Source organism: Lynx canadensis, chromosome A1, assembly GCF_007474595.2.
Source record: "Lynx canadensis isolate LIC74 chromosome A1, mLynCan4.pri.v2, whole genome shotgun sequence".
NCBI lineage: Eukaryota > Metazoa > Chordata > Mammalia > Carnivora > Felidae > Lynx > Lynx canadensis.
Window position 1 is genome coordinate 160,600,413 of NC_044303.2, and position 22,688 is coordinate 160,623,100.

Genomic DNA, 22,688 nt, shown 5'->3' on the forward strand with positions numbered 1-22,688 from the left:
GCAAATTTTTGAGCCCCATCCCAGATCTACTGAATCTACTGAAATCAGAAACTCTGAGAAAAGAGGTACAGCAAAGCCCCTGATTAAAGTTTCAAAGTCACTGATTTGAGTCAAAAAGCCCAAATCTGAGTATCTTCAATATCCATGGGTGCCTTGGGCAAGCGATCGGACTTTTCATCTTGTCAGTTTCTTTCTTAGGTAATGAACATAATAGTACTTTCTTCATAAAATTCAGAGGATTCAGTGAGAGAACAAAGTAAAACACTTAACACAGTGTCTGGCATATATATTGAGTGCTTACTAAACATTAGCTGATGTCCAAAATTAAAAAAAAAATTTTAGGGTGCCTGGGGGCTCAGTTGGGCTCAGGTAGTAATCCTGCAGTTCTGAGATCCAGCCGCCCCTATCCCCTGAATGGGCTCCACGTAGAGTGGAGTCTGCTTAGGATTCTCTCTCCTTCTCTTTGTCCCTCCCCAGTTCTCACTCTCTCTCTCTCTCAAAATAAATAAACATTTTTTAAAAATTTAAATGTGCTACTGGTTTCATTTTCACTAAAAATTACTATCAGTAAAAACTTCTTAAAAACAGTGGCATATCAGGGCACCAGGGAGGGTGGCTCGGTCGGTTAAGCATCCGACCCTTCATTTAGGTTCAAGTCATGATCTCATGATTAATGACTTTGAGTCCCACATCAGGCTCTGTGCTGACAGCACGGAGCCTGCCGCGGATTCTCTCCCTCTCTCTGCCCCTCTGCTGCTCACTCTCTCTCTTTCAAAATAAATAAATTAAAAAAAACAAACAGAACAAAAAAAGAAAACCCAGTGTATATCATTTATTAAGGCAAGATCTAAACTAAAAGAATGTTAAAAATACTTTTCTCTGGGAAATAATACTGGAATGAGAAGGGAGTAGGGGCAGAGAACTAATTACCAGCACTTGTTTACTATTTGTTTTGTTTGACCATGTAGACACAATAATTTGTCTAAAAACAAACCAACACAGGATTGGGGTAAGGATAGAGGGGTGGAAAGGAAACAGGGTGATAGTTATAGGGTACTGTTTCTTTTTGAGGTCATAAAAACATTCTAAAATTTATTGTGTCGATGGCTGCCCAACTCTGTGAATATATTAAAAATCACTGAATTGTACACTTTAAATGGATGAATTAATTGCATGGAATAGAAATCACATCTCAATAAAGACGTTAAGAAAATCAAACAATAGTACTTTTTCTATATTTTTCCCTAGCCTAAATGACCATATATTTCTCAATCACGTTCATATCACCAAAGACCCGTCCCTCAAATGATGTCTGTTGAGATTCATCATTATAATTCTACTTCTATTTTATTGCCTGCACTAACATTCATCATTTACTAGCTATGTGAATGTTCGCTATGTTCTAGGCACTGTTCAAGAAAGGATTAAATAAGGATTAAATAAATTATTAGAAAAGTACTGAAACTAGCACCTGACTCTAACATTAAACACTCATTCATACTAGCTTTAATTACACTGAATAGATTTCAACATAAACACTGAATAGATGGAATATAAGCTCATTTTGGTCTTTAATACCTTCCCTAAAGTCATCTAAAAAGTTTTATTCGGTAAACTATACATTAGAATAATTATAGAACATTATTCTTCAGAATCTGTAACAGCCCTGATATTGGCTGACACACAGCAGGCACTGAATAAAAAGTCGTTGAGGGAACAGCATAGTTTTTTTTTTTTGCGTCTCGCATCCATGAAATACACCCAGATCAACACTAAACCATCCTGCACACCTAGAAAACTGATTTAAGGATTAACACAACAATCTGCACAACCTGAACTACAGAACTCAGCAGGTACATGGCACGGAGAGGTGAACTGGTGGTGAGAGAAGCTGCGGAGGGCAGGGAGCTGTTTTTGCTTGCAGAGAAAGGAGGGAGACAGGGGTCGGAGGGGGGGGGGTGGTGAGCACAGGAAAAGCACACCCTCCCCTTCACTGCAAAAGAATCTGCAGCAGTCCTGGTAACATTCACAAAGGCTGCCCTCTCTCCCTTCCTCAAAATAAAGCCTAACTCATAAGGCTGCCCATTTACATTTGAGCACAGAAAAGAAATACAAAATTAAAATAAAGACTAGAGAATAGAAAAATTACTTTGCTGCTAAATATAAGGTCAAGAAGAAAAAAGGGAATAATGACAAATAGAAATGTTTAAAACAGATATATTATCTTGAAAATACAGTTTATTAAAAAATCTATACTTCATTTACACAAGAATTTCACAGGTAATTTTGTAAAGATCCGATGAAATTTGTCAACAAAAAGGAAAAAATGAAACGCTTACTTGAAAGGGGAATTGACGGTATTTCAAATATTCTGCAAGTATGTCTAACATCCGCACCATTTGAGAAAAAATAAGAACTCTATTGCCTCGTTCTCTTAGGCGAATTAACAGTTTGTCAAGAAGAATCAATTTTCCGCTACTACGGATTAAGTGCTAGGAAACAATAAATTACAATGGTTAGAGCATGTGAGCATGTGCAAAGAATCAACCAAATGAAACAAATGCCCCACTTAAAACTTTAGCTTCTTTAATTATTGAAAATTGAGATTTTGTATTTTTATAATGTTGAAAAAGTTTATTTCAGTTTCCAAAATTTTCTAGAACCTTTTCTAGGATCATTTTTATCTACGATTTAAGCTAAAATTTTCCTTGCCATTTAGCACCTAGATTTTCATTGTGTTTTGGGGAAAGGGGGGGCGTGTTTCACTATATTTGCTAGTTATTACACCACTTCTCCAAAAATCTCAGCTGAAAAACAATACATTGAAAGCAGCAGCAACTAAGCAGCTAAAGGTTAAAAGAAAACAGATTTTAATTTATATGTATCAGCCACTGAACCTAGCTCTTTTAAAGCACTACTATGGTTGAATGGCAATTGTGGCCCTCTTTACACCTCATCTGTCTACCAGAAGCAATAGGAAGTGTAAACTCTAAGCTCAAGATGCCTTTCTTAAGACTATCATTTGGGGTGCCTGGGTGGTTCAACGGGTTAAGCATCCGACTTCAGCTGGGGTCATGATCTTGTGGTCCGTGGGTTCAAGCCCCAGGTCAGGCTCTGTGCCGAGAGCTCAGAGCCTGGAGCCTGCTTGAGATTATGTGTCTCCCTCTTTCCCTGCCCCTCCCACACTCGTGCGGTGTCTTTCTCACTCAAAAAAAAAGAAACATTAAAATATACATATATTTATTAAAAAACTATCATTTGCCATATCACAAATTCAGCATCATAATGTGAATTTTTGTCATTTAAGAATATACTAAGGGATTTCTCCTGGATAACTCTTGGTAGTCCATACAAATCCATTTTTAGAAAAATGATCAAAATAATTGTATGAATTATAATTCTGAAGGCTTTTTTAATAAAGACAAAGAAAATAATTAACACCATTATTTAATATACCATAACCAAAGAAAACTTCTAACCAATATATTAAAGCATCATGCCATTTTCAGTTATAACTGAAATAAACATTTCTAGAATTTTGCTTGACTACAAAGTAAAAATCCTTACTTGTAAGGCCTCCTGTTTATTATAGAATTCATTATTATCTGGTGGTTTAATGAGGTAGCAATGGTTACAACATTTCTTTAGCTCCATCATAATGTTCAAAAAGCCTGAGGTACTGCCCTTGGAACCTTTGCTGAGGGCTTTGTAATTCCTAGTTAATATCCATCTGTTTAAAGAAAAAAATACCATGAAAATGATGGTTAGCAGAACAATTACCAGGATGAATTCTAAAACCATAAAAAAAAAAAAAAAAAAAATCAAGCACCAAAGCAAAACTGTTTCTGTCCAAACATCGTTCAGAAGACTCATGAACTTTGTTCATAAGACTGAGAATCCGATCAATATACAGTAAAGGCTTAATGTAACATAGTGAGTATAGTGTATTAATCCTTTTCCCCCCAAAGTTACTTCAAAATGGTTAACTATCGGGGCACCCGGGTGGCTCAGTGAAGCGTCTGACTTCAGCTCAGGTCATGACCTCATGGTTCGTGAGTTCAAGCCCCGCATCGGGCTCTGTACTGACAGCTCAGAGCCTGGAGCCTGTTTGACACTGTCTCCTTCTCTCTTTGCCCTTCCCCCACTCACGCTCTGTCCCCCCTCTCTCTCTCAAAAATAAACATTAAAGAAAAATTTTTTTAATGGTTAACTATTATCTATATTAACCTTCCAACAAATCTTAGTATATTAGGCAACCAATATGTAGACTTATAAAAAAACCTCATGAGCATACCTGGTTTAACCACAATGCCTTCTCTAAATTACAGTTAACACAATACAATTACAACTTGTAGAAAAATTATAGGTAGATTTTATTACTCCAAACTATTTATGTAACATTTCCTCTCATTATGATGTACTTTGTCTTCTACCACCTTTTATTTTCTTCATTTTTATAAGGTTAGTCTTTGAAGGAACTTGGAATAATTTATCTCTGATTCGCCTCAAAATGATAGGAAATGGGAATGTCTAGAGATAAAATAAGACTGGCTATCTGAATTGAAAACAAAGCTGAGTGTTGGGGGTTTATTATGTCATCCTCTTTTTGTATATGCTTGAGATTTTCCATAATACAAACCTAAAATTCATGCAATGAATGTTTTTTTTTTTAATGTATGGCACTTACAGTTTTACCATAAATTTCTGAAAATCCAAATGCAGGTAGCCATGGATTTTATGCAATTAAATGTTTAAACAGATATTAGGATAGATATTCTCTTTTTGATTCTTTGAAACATTATGTATAGTTCTGACATACATAATTTTTTTTTAATGTTTATTTTTGAGAATGAGAGACAGAGCATGAGCAAGGGGAGGGGCAGAGAATCTGAAGCTGGCTCCTGGCTCCCAGCTGTCAGCACAAAGCCTGACGTGGGGCTCAAACTCACAAACTGAGAGTTCATGACCTGAGCCAGAGTCGGATGCTTAACTGAGCCATCCAGGTGCTCCAACATATATAATTTATCTAAAGTGCAATTAATATTCTTCCACATGAGGGAAAAGAGAGGGTGTGTCCTAAAACTTTCTTTTTCTGGCCTCTACCTCTGTCAATTATGTAACTATCATAATTATATAATAATGCCTTAGTATCACTAACACTTAAGTAGTCAGTATTAACTAATATTTAACAGAAACCCTATGTATGTTAAAAGAGCATAAAGTAGACAAATGCAATTAATGATGATTTAATTAATCTTAGGTTACCCATTATCTTGGACAAGTTGATCTCTCTTTGCTTCAATATGTCATAATATAAACCTATTTTAATATTCAAGAATTGTTATTGCTCTAAGACCCTACTGGGAGGAGAGACAGCACCTCCATGAGACAAGGATAGGGGGATTATTTAGAATTAAAGGTCCAGAACATGTGCTCTGTTTACAGCTTACTTGTAATACTGTTTCTGTAAAGCACTCATTTCCATTCTTAAAATCTGCTCAACCTTGGCAGGAAGAGATTTTTCCACATCTTTTTTAACTCTGCGTAACAGAAATGGTTCAAGCTCCTTGTGGAGGCTTGCATAACCATATTCTCTGCCTTTTCCATGTTCTTCTTCAAAATCTTCCCAGGAAGAAAACCTTAAAAATTTAAGAAAATGGAAAAATCACTGAAAAAGTCATACTGCATATGAAAATTTTCATGGTAGTCACATATAAGCAAAATATAGACTTTCAGGAAAAGACTAGCTAACATTAGTCACTTCTAAGGACTATCCTTCCCAAGAAACCCATCTTATATCTACATAAAGGTGAAAAATAGGTTATTTTATGAAAATTAGGATTCTCCTGGAGTTAAAGATATTAAATAAAATATTTTCAAGTACAGAATTGTCACTAAAATATTTCTCAAAGAATATATTAAAGTTCTGAATCTATTGAAAGAGAGCAATTTTGTGACCTTGAACAAGTTATTTATCCTTATCTAGTCTAGTTTTCCCCATTTAGAAAAAGGGATTACCAGTACCTTATTACTGTTGTTATTGCTAATATTAAGTACTAAGAATGATACTGTTTGTTTTTCAAGCAAAGTATATTTTGAACATGGGCAGAATCAACTGTTGTAATTTATTACACATGACTCAAGCTTATTATTTACAAATTTGAAAAGTTAAAATATTAGAAATGTGAAATGCTGCATCGCCCCCCCTTTTTTTTCCTTCTTAAAAATCTGTAATTTAATGTTCAAGGACAATTAATACTTCTTACAGACCTTATTACTACCTATACTAATGTTTTCTTGCTAAGCTTAACATTCAAAACTAACATTAAAATTTCATATCCTAACTTATCTTACTTTTCTGGCATAATGAAATGTAGCAAAGACCACAGCTCTTTAAGGGAGTTCTGTAGAGGAGTTCCAGTAATAAGGAGACGGTGATTGGATTTAAAGTCTATTAAAGTTTTATACAGAAGAGAGTCATCATTCTTTAATCGATGTGCTTCATCTACACCTATAAACGCCCAATTCAGACCTCCAAGGAATGCCTTAAAATGAACAGAAGAACACAGTTAATGTTTTAAGAGAAAAGTGAAATTCAAATTATTAAACTGAGGCAAATTAAAATTGAGAACATGCTTTTGTCTTGTTTTCAGATAAAAACTACGTATTATTTCAAGATTTATTGGAATCTTCAAATCAAGTAACTCAACATGCAAAATAAAGTTCCCTCCATGACTAATTCACCCACTGGAAAACAGAGCATAATAGCATACACATTCTAAAAAAAAAAAAAGAGAGAGAAAAAAAATTAAAAAATTTAAATGATAACTGTCATTTAAAATAGTTATCATTTAAAAATTTTTACAAAAGATTTTTACAAAAGATTTTTAGCCGAAGAGCAGCAGAAGCTTCTATTAGTGTCAATTTGGAGAAAGTAAGATATAAATTTGGAAGTGTCTTTACTCCAAGTGTAGGAATAATTCACTGTATGACCTTTAAACACTGTGGATCTGTGTATATAAATATGGGTCTCTGACTTAAAACAGAGACAGGCCAGATTCTACTATTTAGTGGTTGTACGATCCAAGAGACAAGTTCAATAACCACTTTGAGACATGATTTTTCTTTCCAATAAAGTAGAGATGACAGCAGGATCTTACATAATAGATTAGAATTACTTGACATATTAACTATAAAGAATTAAATAAGACAACATCTATCAAGCATTTAGTACAATGCTTCATCCATGGGTAGCTTAATCCTTTTAGGTATTCTCCTCTTCTTTCAAAGACCTTACAAATCAAAGCACTATGCCAAACTCGTTGCATGTAAGTCAGCGGTTGGCAAACTTTTCCTGTAAAGACTCACATGAAGTATTTTAGCTTGTGCAGACAAATGTGTGGTGACCTGTGCTGCATATTCTTTGGTTTTTACACCCACTAAAAATGTAAACAATATTCTTAATTCAAAGGTCATAAAAAATAAACCAGATCTGACCCACAGGATGTAGTCTGCTGACCCCTGATTTAAGTTATCTTCTCATCCTATCCACAACACATGGTAAAGGAAAAATGGATATACACCAAACAGAAAACCATAGGTAATACATACCTTATCCTTCAATAAAATTTCATAAGTTGTTAAAAGTATATTAAATTTTAACCGTTTGGTCTGGGGATGCATCCATTCATGAGTTCTTATCTATCAAGAAATTTTAAAGATAATTTTAAGATAATCATTATGAAAAGTATACTTGTACTTGAATATCTAAAATAAAATCTCAAAATACACAAAAAACAATGTATATGTTTATGTAATAAAATCATTTTAATTATTTTATTTAAATTTTTGTTAAAAATCATTTTATTCTTAACAATGCCTAACAAGCTGCACTAATCTTACTTATAAATAAAATGTAAATGCCACAGCATATCAAAACCTACAAAAAATAGCAGATATATTTTTCTTACACATTTTCCACTAAAGGAAGTTCTCATTTAACAAAACGTAAGTGATTAATTCATTTAATAACATGGCATTTATGGATGAAATGATATTCAGGTTTGCTTCACAATATCTGGGAGGAAACAAAACTGGCAATGCATTAAAACTGTGAAGCTGGAGATGAGTAACATGGAGGTTTATTATACTCTTCTGTCTGCTTTCATGTGTATCTGAAATTTTCCACAACAAATTAGGAGAAAAAATTATTTCATAAAGTAACACTCAACTGAAAATTGACTTTTAGTATTCAGCCAATTAAACACGTATTGAGCACTTGCTTGTGGCAAGTTTTACTCTAAAAATTAAGACTACAAAGACACATACAATACCTATCCTGAAAGACAAGTATATCTAGATTTCTAAATTTGTGGAGAAACAACTTACCATATTTCTGCTGTTAATGTCACCTAAATAGACCACAGCATTCATCTGAGAAGCCCATGTCTGAATTTCCCTTTGCCAGGAAGTAAGAGTGGAGAGTGGTACCACTAACAGAAAAGGTCCATATAATTGATGCTCATGAAACAAATAGTTCAGAAATGAGATCGTCTGTATTGTTTTTCCAAGGCCCATTTCATCAGCAAGTATGCAACTATTTCCTCTACAAAGTAAAAACAAAAATTACGTATGCAATAAAGATTCAAATTTGTAAAGAAACTTTTTTACATAACCTATGTACAAATTTATATGAACAGTTAAAATAAATCTGACAGGTATACAAACAATACACCACTTTTATTACCTATAAATAATAAATGTAAATAAAGGCCTTTGTAATAGTTTAAGTAGACAAAGTTTACCATTTTAGTACAAAAGAAGCTTAAAGATTAACGTATTATTTTTAATCAGTTATGCAGCCAAGAACACAATCTACAAGTGATAGAGTCCAGACATATTAAATAAGTAAAAAAATTAGCAGAAAGAAAATATACAGCAGGATAAACTATAGCTACAGTAAAATTTAAATACAAAAAATCTGCACCCTAGGGTTACCTATATTGCCAAGAATAGAACAAGAAACACAGGGCGGGGCCGGGGGGGGGGGGCAGGGGAAGAGGCCTAAATATTAGAAATAACTGGAAGAGAAAGAGTCCAGGACTGTAGGATAGAAATATATATATGTATGCTGATTTTAAATTCAATATGGAGTGCTGCAGCAAACAGGTTAAACCTCAAACTCCACTGGATCTTCTTCTTAGTATATAATAAGTATTATTTATATACTAAGGAAATTTGAAAACCTGCATATAAAAACCAGTCTTTATCCTTCATGTTGGTGGAAATCTTTTCCAAATCCTCTACTTGTAAAATTCGTATGCTCTCAAATTAAACAGATAATTCAAAATATACTTACTTGCACCAAGAATGAGCAAGCCAATTTAAACCATTCAGTTGATAATCTCTTAATTCTAAACTCTCATGTCCTCCAATGTAGGATGGCTGCTTCTTTAGGGCTACAAATCTTGGCCTTTGTTTTAATACCTTTAGTAGAAATAAGTGTTAATAAGAACCATTAAATGTGGGAAATTATTTTAAAACATGAAAATCTCAGCTTTTACCATAAATTTTGACATTTCATCTCAAATCATCAAAATCAGAAATTCCATGACTCAAGATGTATCTCAGGATTCATCGAAAGACTGTTTTCTATTACTGTAACAAAGTATAGTGAAATATTTTGCCCTTTTTGGACAAAAAATGATAGAAGTAAGTTCTGACTGAAATACCTGGGGTCTCACATAGTTCACAAACAAAACCTATGTTAAATTCATTCAATTAACTGCTGCTGCAGCCCTGACCCAGAAATAAACCATACAACTGGCTTAAATTTCTGATTTCTTAATTACCATTATCAACTTAATTCAATCTTATAATAAGAAAACAAGTTTTACTAGCATATAGATCCTCAAAACTATTGCTAATAATCACTTTAAGTATAAACATCCTATATTAAAGCAAGGTAATCTTAGGTACTAACTTTTTTCCTATGGGTACATCCTTCTTTTTCTTTCCTACCTTCAAAGAAAATACTATCTTTTAAACCAAGCATATATATACACACACACACACACACACACACACACACACACACACACACACACCTATTTTTCAGGAAATTTTCCTATTTGGTCTCCCCAAGCCGCTCCTCACAACACCACCACCAATTTATCATCTTACTGATGTAGTTTCACTCACCAGGGCCAGAAGACAGTGCCACATCTAAGACCACATATCAATTACAGGAACACCATTTCCTATAAGACCTACCAACCAAGCAGTTCTCTCTCTCTTAGCCTATCTGAAATCAGGCAGGATACATTCTTTATTTGAGCTTGTAATATTTTTATGATGCATAAATACTATTCTCAACAATTACAAATTTCAAACAATACTCACTTTGCAATCTTTAAAAGGAGTGGTTTTTGATTGATTCCTGCTAAAATACTCATCTATGCATGCTTGAAACTTTTTGGAAATTAGGGCTCCATCCTCCCAGCTGCACTCTGAGTATGGAAGGCCCTGCCATTTGCAATAATAATCGGGATAACCAGCTGCTGACTTCTGATTGGAATGAGCTGTGAGAAAAATCAGGTTAGTTATTTATTTTTACAATGAATTTTATCCAAGGACTAATTTTTGGTAAAACAACACCACAAGCAAAAATTAGCCATCTGGTTTATACTACCCTATTACAGTAAGACTAAGCTACTGTATTTGCTGTATAAATGGTAAATTTATTTATTTTTTCTGATTTCAAGCATGGAAAGATAAAAGTTTAATTGGAATCATTTATTACTAACCAATTATTCGTTCCACTATTTGATACTGTTTGTGTAGATCATCTGTAAGTTCTTGCTGGCAATTATAATATTCCACATCTTCTGGAGAAGCATTTTTCAACCTGAAAAATTATTTTAATCCAGAATTAGACTTAAAAATCTCCTCTAAATAACCCATTCCCCCCCACACTCTCTATAGCACAAAATCTCCCATTTTGCCACTCATCTAAATATGACTCAGTTGAATAAGGAAGTAATTGAAATAGAAATAAAGTGAAGCATCATTAATTTTTAATTTTAAAAATGTGTAAGCTATATTTACATTATATATTATATTATATTTACATTACACGCATATATATTTACATTATATATGACACACATTCTATATGACCGTCACCAAGGAGAAATTTAGATATGGCTGTTTCTAAAAAGTTTTACCTTGAGATGCAATACAATAAGTCTATAAATAATTATTTTAGGTTATTACTGGATTCTTGACTATGTATTCCTTATTAACAAAACTCTAGTAATAACCTTTGAACTGCTAAAAAATTAAGTGTAATATAAAACACTTACCATCTTTTTGTCTCCTGATCTTTTTTCTTATAATTATCCAATTTTTTCATTCCTCTAACATTCTGCTGCTTAAGGGTTTCTTCTGTCTCCCAAGTATTGTGGATATGGGACCATCCTTTCCATTTAATTAAATACTGGATCTCTCCTGGTTCCTTGTTTTTTTCAAATCCTGCATTTGGGTCACCATCTGCTTCAACTGCATAGATGGTTGTAGTAGCACCAGTAGCTGAAAAAGAAAGCACAATACATTCCATATAATTCAGTTATAAGCTTATTTCCTTCAACTCAAAAATTCAATATAAATAGAAAAATATATTCTTTTTTTTTTAATTTTATTTTGTTAATGTTTTTCTTTTAATGTTTATTAATTTTTGAGAGAGACACAGCACAAGCAAGGGAGGGGCAGAGAGGTGGAGACACAGAATATGAAGCAGGCTCCAGGCTCTGAGCTGTCAGCACAGAGCCCGACGTGGGGCTCAAACCCATGAACCGTGAGATCATGACCTGAGCCAAAGTCGGACACTTAACCGACTGAGCCACCCACATGCCTCACCATTATCTGGTGCCGAGGTCTGTAGCCCAACCGACTGAACCACCCAGGCACCCCAGTTCTCTTTTAAATAGGCAAAATATCAGGGTACAAGAATTTAAGTAAAATTGCATTGCACATACATAAAAGAAACTCTGCATTTTAGAACAGAAATATCTAATTTAATCTCCTCAGTTTTAAAATTAGAAAAAACAAGGTTAAAAGTCAGTGACACACCTAAGATCATACAGCAATTTATAACAACTTATGACTGGAAGCCTGATAACTACAAATAATGAAAAATCATCTTTAAAAACTGCCATGTCCAAAGTCATTATGTTGGAGATATCTGCAGCCCTCATGTTCAATGCAGCTTTATTTATAATAGCGAAGACATAGAAACAACCTAAGTATCCATCAACAGGCAAAAAGATAAAGAAAATGTGATATACGTAGAGATATAGATATAGATATAGATATAGATATAGATATAGATATAGATATAGATATATGATAGAATACTATTCAGCTACAAAAAAGAAGGAAATCCTGACATTTGCAACAATGTAGAATACCACTGAGGGCATTACTCCAAGTGAAATGTCAAAGACAAACACTGTATAATCTCACTTATACACGTAATTTAAAGCAAACAAAACCTCATAGAAAAAGAGATCAGAACTGTAGTTAATAGAGGCAGCGAGTGGATGTAGGTTGGGGGGGCAACGGGGCGGGGGGGATAATGATGTAGATGCATACAAACTTCCAGTTATAAGACAAATAAGTAAGTACTGGAGATATAAAGTACAACATAATGACCATAGTTAACACTGCTATATGGTATATTTAAAAGCTGCTCAGAGAACAGATTCTAAATTATCATAACAAATTTTTTTTCTTATTCTACCTATATGAAATGATGGATAAATAGAAACTAAACTTAATGCGGTAATCATTTTGCAATATATGTAAGTCATTATGCTGTCCACCTTAAACTTATACAATGTTCTACGTCATATCTCAATAAAACCGAAAAGAAAAAAAATGCATGTCAAGATAACTAAAAATAACCTACATAAAAACATTCTGAAATAACCAAACCATTTGTAAAGTTGAAAGTACCTAAGTAACACCTATTATTTAGGTATAACAGAAAAACTCTGATACACAGGTTAAAATTTTTTCTAATTATCTGCAGTAAATCAAGTAAGGTCAAGTGAGGTTAAATGGATCATTTTGTGGGGAGAAAATACTCAGGCTAAGAAAAGTATAGTTTATAACAAGTAAAACAGAAGAAAAGCCACCCTCTTGACTTTCAAAACTGAAATAACTTCAAGAAATACTTTATTGGGGCGCCTGGGTGGCGCAGTCGGTTGAGCGTCCGACTTCAGCCAGGTCACGATCTCGCGGTCCGTGAGTTCGAGCCCCGCATCGGGCTCTGGGCTGATGGCTCAGAGCCTGGAGCCTGTTTCCAATTCTGTGTCTCCCTCTCTCTCTGCCCCTCCCCCGTTCATGCTCTGTCTCTCTCTGTCCCAAAAATAAATAAACGTTGAAAAAAAAAATTTTTTTAAATAAAAAAAAAAAAAAAAAGAAATACTTTATTTACTCTAGTAAATATCACTGAAATAATCAAATAAATAGGTTTTTTAAGAAAATACCTCCTTTTCTCCCAATCCGGCAATCCATAAAACGTTCTATTGTTTCAAATTCCTCTTCCTCAGGTTGAGGAACATCCTCTCCACAGACTTCCAGTAGGTCATCGGAATCTGTTTTCATTTCTTCATCTTCTTTATAGCTAACATTGACAGTTGCTTGGCGACGAGAACTTCTTTTATCATTATCATAATCTTCTTCATCATCCTCCTCCTCAGATGAATCAAGCTGTCTCTTTTTTTGTCCAAGAATTTTCTTTCCATTTTTTGCCTTAGATCTAAGGAAGACCAAGAGATAGAGGTGTTTTACAGAAACAATGGCATAAAACAAGACATGCGACACTATATACAAAAGGAGTATCTCTGTAACCAACAATTTCCAGCGTGAAATTGAGAACTATACTTACCTATTTTGAGGTTTCCTGCTTTTAACTTTGTTTTTTGGCTCATAATCAGATTCTGTTTCATCACAACTGCTTTTATCTCTTTCTTCTTCAGATTCTGAATCTGAGCCAGATTGAGATGGAGATCCTGACCCAGACATTTGCCAATCTTCACTGTATACAGAATATACAAAGTATGTTTATTTATCCTTATATCGTATAGCACATTTTACCTCTTATGAAAGTACAAAAAAAATCAAATAAATTATGTTTTAGTTAATATAAAAAAAATTGCTTTCATTTACACTAACATATTAAAATGTGTGTAGAATAAAAAAAATGCTGGAAAATATTCTTCATACAGTTCTCCTATAACTCCAGGGTTTTGTTAATCATTTAGTTATACCTCAATGAGTGGCAAATAAGTAAATGTTATTCTGATTATCACTACGAATGAAAACATGGAAAGATAATTTAAAGAGTCACAGGGTTTAATTTTGAAAATCCTGTATAATTATACTTGCTCTCTCAAAAAAAAAAAAAGATTCTAATCTCTTTCATTTTAATTTTCTGGAGACTGATTTTTAAAAATATACACTCTTGGCACCTAGGTGGCTTAGTTGGTTAAGCATCGGACTTCAGCTCAGGTCACGATCTCATTGTCCATGGGTCTGAGCCCCACATTGGGCTCTGCGCTGACAGTGAGGAATCTTCTTGGGATTCCCTCTCTCTCCCTCTCTCTGCCCCTTCCTTACATACGCTCGCTTTCCCTCTCTCAAAATAAATAACTTAAAAAAAAATACACTCTGAAACTTATTTTTAAATACATGTTCATAAAGAAACCTAAAATATACTCAGTATAGAAAAATGTAATAAAGAAAAAAAACTAGTGCATTTTAACCAACATTCAATTATTATCTTAGCTTTATTGCTAATTTGAGTCTATACTCAGTCTATTTAATTCTAGTAAACATGTAGAGAAAAATTACTGGATGTACACATTAATATTCTGCTATAATATCAACTTCAAGTGGAAGATACACATTAAATTCTTATATATATGCCCTAACTAGTCTCACAGCTACTCTTCTACTCCACTGCTCTGTACCTCAAGCATCAATTATGACTATGCTAAGGGTTCCATAAGCAAGCACATATGATAAAATCTGGTTCATGGTAAAACCGTAACAGGGAAGTAATCCCTTTTTTATCTTGAGATATTTTCAGAGTATGCACACTAGAAATAGCAACAGATAGGTAAAATATATGAAAATGTCTCCATATTTTTTATAATACACATTATGACCTTTATACCTAACCAAACCTACCCATCATCCCAAATCACTAGTTTTAAAAATAGTCCTTGCCTGCACCTATGCCAAGTTTCGAAATTACTAACTCAGTGGAAGAGTTATAGAGCTGATGAGACACAGTAGTTGAAAAGGTAAACTAGTAAACTTCTAGTAAACCAGTAGACAGATCTGAGGAAATTAGCCAGGATGTAACACAGCAATAAAGGGATAAAAAACATGATACAGTAAGATTTACACAGAAGATGGATAATCCAATAGATATCTACCACAGACACAATCCAGTAAAAAAGATACATATTAAAGTAGTACCAGGGATATTTACAAAATGAGAAAATGTCCAGGGATACAATGACTGGATTTTCAGAAACTAATAAAAGATAGGAATCTTCATGTTAAAAGATGTATAACAGGAGTGAATAAAGTGGAACAAATAAATAACAAATCCAAAGGTAGATATACCAAAGTAAAACTGCAGGACAGCCAAGGAAAGTAGAAAAATAAGACACAGACAATGGAACATTATTTTTGACAAAACAAGGGAGAAAACAACTCAGACCGAGAGCACACGGATTGTTTAGTCGGTTGAGTGTCTGACTCTTGATTTTGGCTCAGGTCATGATCTCATGGTTCATGGGATTGAGCCCCACATCAAGCTCTGCATTCACAGAATGGAGCCTGCTTGGATTCTCTCTCTCCTTCTCTCTCCCTCTCTGCCCCTTACCTTCTCATGCATGTACATACACACTCTCTCAAAATAAATAAATAAACTTAAAAACAAAAAACAAAAAAAACCCAGACCATCTAAATAAGTGAAAATCTGAAGTACTCAAACACGTTCCAGGTCAAGATCTTGAGGAAATTATAGTGAGTCTCTAAATGAGTTCTACAGGAAAGCAAATTTCACGTGCAGATTAAAAGTAAGATAGCTATTAACATAAATTTAACAGAAATACCCAGTATTCATCATCCACTGGTCCTACATTTCTATGTAGGTTTCCCAAGTTATTAATATTTTCTGATACTATGACTAGGCGGATCTCTCGAGTTTTGTTTTTTTTTTTTTAATGTTTATTTATTTTTGAGACACAGACGGAGCATGAACAGGGGAGGCGCAGACAGAGAGGGAGACACAGAATCTGAAGCAGGCTCCAGGCTCTGAGCGGTCAGCACAGAGCCCGACGCGGTGGTCGAACTCATGGACCATGAGATCATGACCTGAGCCGAAGTCGGACGCTTTACCGACTGAGCCACCCAGGCACCCCCGGATCTCTCGAGTTTAAAAACACCCCTCTGGAGAGAGGGATCACAGACAATAAACAAGTGGCACAAAAAAAATCTCAGGTCCTCACAGAAAGATAAATGTTATGGATTAATGGTTTAAATTAACCTAATAAAATGTCATGAGCCAAGAATTTACAAAAGTCTACTTTTGGCAATAATTTTTCATAAAAGAAACACAAAATCAATAGGGTCTTCCTGGTATGAAAATGATCAGTTGAACAAAATAACATACTCTTTATGTTTTTTCCTTTTGACTTCATTTGATGAGTCATCAGAATCTTCACTGCTGGAAGAATCCTACAGAGAAAAAAAAAACCAGGGTTAATGTTATTAATGATTAGAATTTGACCATGATATCAAATTTTTGCTTGTCATACTATTTAACATTCACTTTGCTAATAACACTAACTGTAGAGCTTTTTTCCCATGTTATATTTATATCATTAGCACATAAAGTAATTAATAACATCTTTATTACAAATTTATAACAGCCACTGAAATTAAGAAAACATTACAATCTACTATCTTTAGAGACCATTATTGTTGCTTAGTATGGCCTTCAAAAGGAATTCTAATTGTTGGTATGTCAAATTTTGATTCAGTATTTTTCTTCCCCATTAGCTTTTTTTCTTTTAATTTTTTTTTTTTAACATTTATTTATTTTTGAGAGAAAGAGAGAGACACGGAACATGAGCAGGGGAGGGGCAGAGACAGAGAGAGAGAGAGAGAGAGACAGAATCTGAAGCAGGCTCCAGGCACTGAGCTGTCTGCACAGAGCATGATGCAGGGCTCAAACCCACCAGGCACAAGATCATGACCTGAGCCAAAATCGGATGCTTAACCGACTGAGGCACCTAGGTGCCCCTAGACAGCTTTTGATATAGTTCTTCCTAAATGTTTCCATGCAAATATGCAGGTGTTGCTTCTGTGTGCATAGGAACTATACTGTTTAAAGCTGTAGCCTGTATTTTTAAAAACATATTGAGAATTCTGTTATTCAATATGAGTAACAAATATGGTTTAATAGACAAATGTGTAGATCTGTGCACATAGTATTCACATTTAGTTTATTTCCAGTTTTGCTGTGATGCACAAATGCACATACACTTTCACTGGTTATTTTGAATTAATTCCTAAAATTGGAATTATTGGATAACAGTATATTGATATTTCGAGGCTCTTGATACATATACTTAAACATAGTTATTTCCTTATCCTTTCAAAACATTTACTATTTCTAATAATTTCATAAATATCTACACCTAATTAAATGATGGCACATTATATCTACTTTTAAAATAAGAGCTTTCATAATGAAAACTCACCTCTTCTGATCCACTATTAGATGAAGCTTGATGCTGCTGCTGCTGCTGCTGCTTCTTGAGCATTGCAGATCTCTGAACAGCCAGAATACTAGGGCTAGATTTCCAAAACTATCATAAAAAGAAATATGAACTAGTGAAGGATGAAGTTTTGAAAAAAATTTTAACAAGGTTAAATTACTGAACATTTTCACTGCCTCCAAATAATAAATTCAGACTATTTTCCTTACATTGTATGTAATATGGTATTATAGCAATTAAACTTCTGACCTTAGTTGCATATAAAAAAACTTATGGTGTGCTGAGACAAACAATATTAATCAACATATTCTTTGATGTGGAATATTATTTTCAAAAAACAATGTGACAATATGTGACACCAGTGCTACTCAAAAAGTGCCTAGTTTTTTAATTGATGTGAAGATGAAGAGCTTGTGTCAAAATGCAAATCAACTATGTCACTAAGCAGTTTCAGTTCAACGAACTTTTTATTTATTAGATACCAAGATTGCCTCCATAAAAGAAGTGTGTTAATGTATATCCTGGCCCAACCATCTTATCATGACTGGTACTCTAAGTAACACTACTGTATTCTATTATGAGGTATAGACAGGTTTTAGTAAATCTTAAAGAAGCTTTGTTCAGAGGGACCCTTAGCCTACTCTACCAAGTATCTTCAAGGAAGCAAATCGATTAGATTCGCCTATTAGCAACAAAGTATCTCCTTTGAAGATCTTGAAAGATCAGACACACTGAGATTAACAGAAAGACCTCACAAAGCCTTTCATTTTTATCCATGAAACAATAACTATTTATGAAATTCAGTTTATGCCTTAGAAAGTTGTATTTGTGTTTATTTTGTACTTGCTTGACAGCTTCTCTTCCAAGCCAATTAACCATTTTTGAGATATTTAACCACAAGTTTAAGAATCACTGAAAGTAATTTCAACGTTTAAAATTAATGTTTTCTAAAAGCTAGATTAAGAATGCTATAAACCACTGTTATAAATTTTCCCAAATTAGTACAAGAAATCTACCTTTCAGGATATTGTATTTATTACCTCAGCTCCATCAACTTTCGGTGGTTTTGCTTGGACTTTGTTTTCTCGGGAAGTGTCTGACTCAGACTCTGACTGACTGCCCGATTCAGATCCAGATTCAGAGTCACTGCTACCTGTTTGGCTACTGCTTCCATCACTACTGCTTCCAGAACTTGAACCAGATCCAGAGCCTGAAGCTGACCCAGAATCATCATCCGACTGGCTACAATTTGAAAATAAACAGATTTCAACCAAAATTTATTAGGAATTTAATTTTCCTTAAGTCAGCAGAAAGCCCCAAAGCATTAAATTGTATTTCATATTTCAACTTTCTACAGCCAAACAAATAGAAAAAAGAATTGATGTTAATCTATAGTAACTGACATACTTGATAAATTTAGTACAATTTTGGCAAAAACATAAGCAATCAGACCACAATCTTTCTCAAAGATAATGAGCAAAATCTATCAAATTACAGAATTCTGGGCTACGAACTTGGGAAAACAAGAAATTGAAGGCATAATCCTTATCCTTAAAAGGCTATTTAATATTTAACCATAGTAAATATAATGTAGAAATTGTGTGGAAAAAAAAGGATACACATCCTGAAAATTCTCACAGTCACAGGTAGAAAAAAATTTGTAGCTTCTACTTATTTTCAAATTTATATCTATGTTCTTTCATTCCAGGGGAAAATAATTTATTGATATTAAGCTATGATCAAATACAATTTACTGAAAGATAGAATCAGTAATTGCTTCTCTGAAGAAATCATTGAATCTGTCATGGTTCCACAGCAGTAAATATGAAATAATAGTAAATTCTCACAATCTTTCTTAAACTCTGTATATACACTTATGAAAACAATTAACAGTTCACTGAGAAACTACCTTTTTTCCTAATACTAATTTTCAGTCCAAAGTAACCTAGAAATGGTCTGGCCTAAACAGGTGATTGTGTAAATTACTATTATTTCCAAGGCCGTTTATTCACAAAGTATTTACATATGAATTGTTGAAAACTAGGGCATTAAATTTTTTACACACACAGTAGACTCAGCTTTTGATATAATTTCACCAGACTTTATGACAAACGACAGGTAATATAGCTTGTGTATACACAACACAGCTAAATTCAACTTCATGTCCTCTGCTGTAATTTTCAGAAATACCACCAGATGGAGGTATTACTCTAGGGAAATAGATTGCAATATTAAAAGTAATTCATTTATAAAAGTAATATCTCCTTTTCTAGAGCAAGGAGTTTAGTATTCACATGGAAACACAGACATAAAAATATGAAAGAAGACTTTTGATTCCAAAAGTTAGATATAAATCAAAATGCTCAAAGTGTGAACATATGCATATTTTTAAAATCTGGGAATCTAGAGGAATAAATGTTTTTCTTCACAGAAAACAGTAAGCAAAATTTGCCTTTTAAAGGCTGTGATACTAAGATCACTTTTGCCACAATTTCTAACCAATGGTCACATGGCTCAGAGATCAAAAACAACACAATGCATTTTAATTAATAAATAAGCAAACAACAAACCCCACTTACCCATATTTTACTCAGGTCCCTTCTGAGAAATTTCAGCAAGAATAGTAAGAAGATATTTTTCCTGACACAGAATTTTGTTTCTCCATTAACCCACTAAGAGATAACTCACTTACCCAATAAATTTTAGTAAGAGGTATGTTATTAGACTGGGAAAGACTAAGTTTTACCATTAAAAGAACCTCTAACTTGGTATGGAGAGACAGTCATATACACCAATAAATGCTGTTCTGTGCGATTTTTAAGATAACAGATCCAGGCGTATGGGGAGCACTGAAGATACAACCAAGTCTAACAAAAGTAATTGGGGAACACTGAGAAAAAAGTGCAGTTGATAGAAAAGGAGTATTAAGCAGAGGGGTATCTCTGTGATTTCTTGTAAGCTTCTCGAGGATACCATTTATTTTTTTCCAGAGTACCTAACAATAGCACCTTACACAATGAGGGTGCTCAATAGATACTTGAAAAGCAGACACATGAGAATGACTGAATTTGGGGGACTATCATGGGCCTATATTCTTGATTATGTCTTGATTAGCCATTCCAGATGAATGGCTGGTCAAAATTCCTTGTTAATATAACAAAACTCTAAGTGAAAGTAGGAATATTTCCTTTCATACTCTTCAGGTAGAAGTAGTTCTGGCTGGAGATAAAAGCAAACAGCCTGAATCTAGGTTACTCTAATGACACAGATTTATTATAGAATGTCTTCACCTTATGCATTAGAAGCACAAAGAATTTATTTTATTTAGTTGCTTTTTGTAGGATTAAGAATATATACAAAGATTAAGTAAGAAATATCTTACATACTGTCACAGAACAATCTCCAGGATATAGTTAAATTAAAAAAAAAAAAAAAAATACATGAGCCTGGGTGGCTCAGTCGGTTGAGCGTCTGACTTTGGCTCAGGTCATGATCTCCCGGTTCGTGGGTTCCGGCCCCACGTCGGGCTCTGTGCTGACAGCTCAGAGCCTGGAGTTGCTTTGGATTCTGTGTCTCCCTCTCTCTCTGCTCCTCCCCTACTCACACTCTGTCTCTTAAAAATAAATAAAGATTAAAAATTAATTTTTTTTAATTAAAAAAAATCCAAAATTCAAAAACAGTGTTTTATACTATGCTTCCTTTGTATAATGGAAAAACATACATATTTGCCTATATTTTTAAAAAAGGGAATAACGGCAAGATAAACCAACAATTAAGTTAAAAATGGTTAACTACAGAGGGCGGGACAGAGGGAAGAGTAGAGGGAACAAGGTCTGAAATAAATCATCAGATTCAAACCATGTATATGTTTTACATAAGTTTTTTAAAAAGAAAATCCTAAAAATTTCAAGAAAAATTGACACAGGTTTAGGAAAAAATATCTATATTGAGACATAAAATTATGAGCTAAAATCGGTGACTAATGTTTCCCTAATAAAGTAATTCTGTTTCAGCTCACTGCTATAAGATGCTCTTTCCAGAATAAAAGTCTGGGCATGGCCCTCTTTTTTTTTTTTTTTTTAAAGTTTTCAGTGTTTCTATAATAAAGTGCAAGTACTATGAGGCCTTTCAAGAATCTGTCTTTGCCAACCTATTTCCAGCCACTTACACCTTTAGTTCTACAAATGGTAAACTATTTGTAATTCTGAGAGCCGGTTTCTCTTTCCACTTCCTGCTTTTGTACAAGTACTTCTCTTTTTTCCCTCACTATATAATTCCTACTTGAGCCTCATCTCCGAGGCACTTCTCCAACAAATCTCTCCTGACTCCAGAGTATTCCCAAACCAACTGTAAATTAGGTATCCTCCCTCAGCACTCCCAAAACATTGTATACATACTACTACTATCTTGGCTGTGAGTACACTATGCAATGATCACTGTAGTTCTGCTTTCTTTCATGGCTTTTTTTTTTTTTTGGTATCTCATCTTTAATATTCTATCATATCATATGTTCCTAGAGTGTTGAGATTTTTACTTGTTGCCCTTTACACCAAACAAAGAACTCAATATGTTTGATGGGTGGGGCGCCTGGGTGGCTCAGTTGATTAAGCAACCAACTCTTGATTTCAGCTGAGGTCATGATCCCAGGGTCATGGGATCCAGCCCTGCGTCAGGCTCCAAACTAAGTGTGGAGTGTGCTTAAGATTCTCTCTCCTTCTGTCCCTCTCCCCTACTCATGCTCTAAAATAAAAAAAAAAATAGGGAGGGGGGAGACACCTGGGGGGCTCAGTCAGTTAGGTGTCCAACTCTTTATTTTGGCTCAGG

The 22,688-nt window shown here is 34.1% G+C and overlaps 1 protein-coding gene across 3 annotated transcripts in view; it reads right to left on the bottom strand.

Moving 5' to 3' along the window:
• The window catches only part of CHD1 (chromodomain helicase DNA binding protein 1), a 77,725-nt gene that overhangs the window by 33,731 nt on the left and 21,306 nt on the right, over positions 1-22,688 (bottom strand). For all 3 annotated transcript variants that reach the window (XM_030325563.1, XM_030325571.1, XM_030325581.1), the window contains exons 3-17: positions 18,905-19,106; positions 17,847-17,954; positions 16,754-16,818; positions 13,952-14,101; positions 13,551-13,822; positions 11,364-11,589; positions 10,806-10,906; positions 10,402-10,580; positions 9,359-9,486; positions 8,389-8,605; positions 7,612-7,701; positions 6,355-6,545; positions 5,451-5,639; positions 3,568-3,730; positions 2,340-2,492 (exon numbers count right to left, since the gene is read on the bottom strand). In XM_030325563.1, the coding sequence (XP_030181423.1) occupies positions 2,340-2,492; positions 3,568-3,730; positions 5,451-5,639; positions 6,355-6,545; positions 7,612-7,701; positions 8,389-8,605; positions 9,359-9,486; positions 10,402-10,580; positions 10,806-10,906; positions 11,364-11,589; positions 13,551-13,822; positions 13,952-14,101; positions 16,754-16,818; positions 17,847-17,954; positions 18,905-19,106 (2,434 nt within the window). The remainder of the gene's footprint in view (positions 1-2,339; positions 2,493-3,567; positions 3,731-5,450; positions 5,640-6,354; positions 6,546-7,611; positions 7,702-8,388; positions 8,606-9,358; positions 9,487-10,401; positions 10,581-10,805; positions 10,907-11,363; positions 11,590-13,550; positions 13,823-13,951; positions 14,102-16,753; positions 16,819-17,846; positions 17,955-18,904; positions 19,107-22,688) is intronic.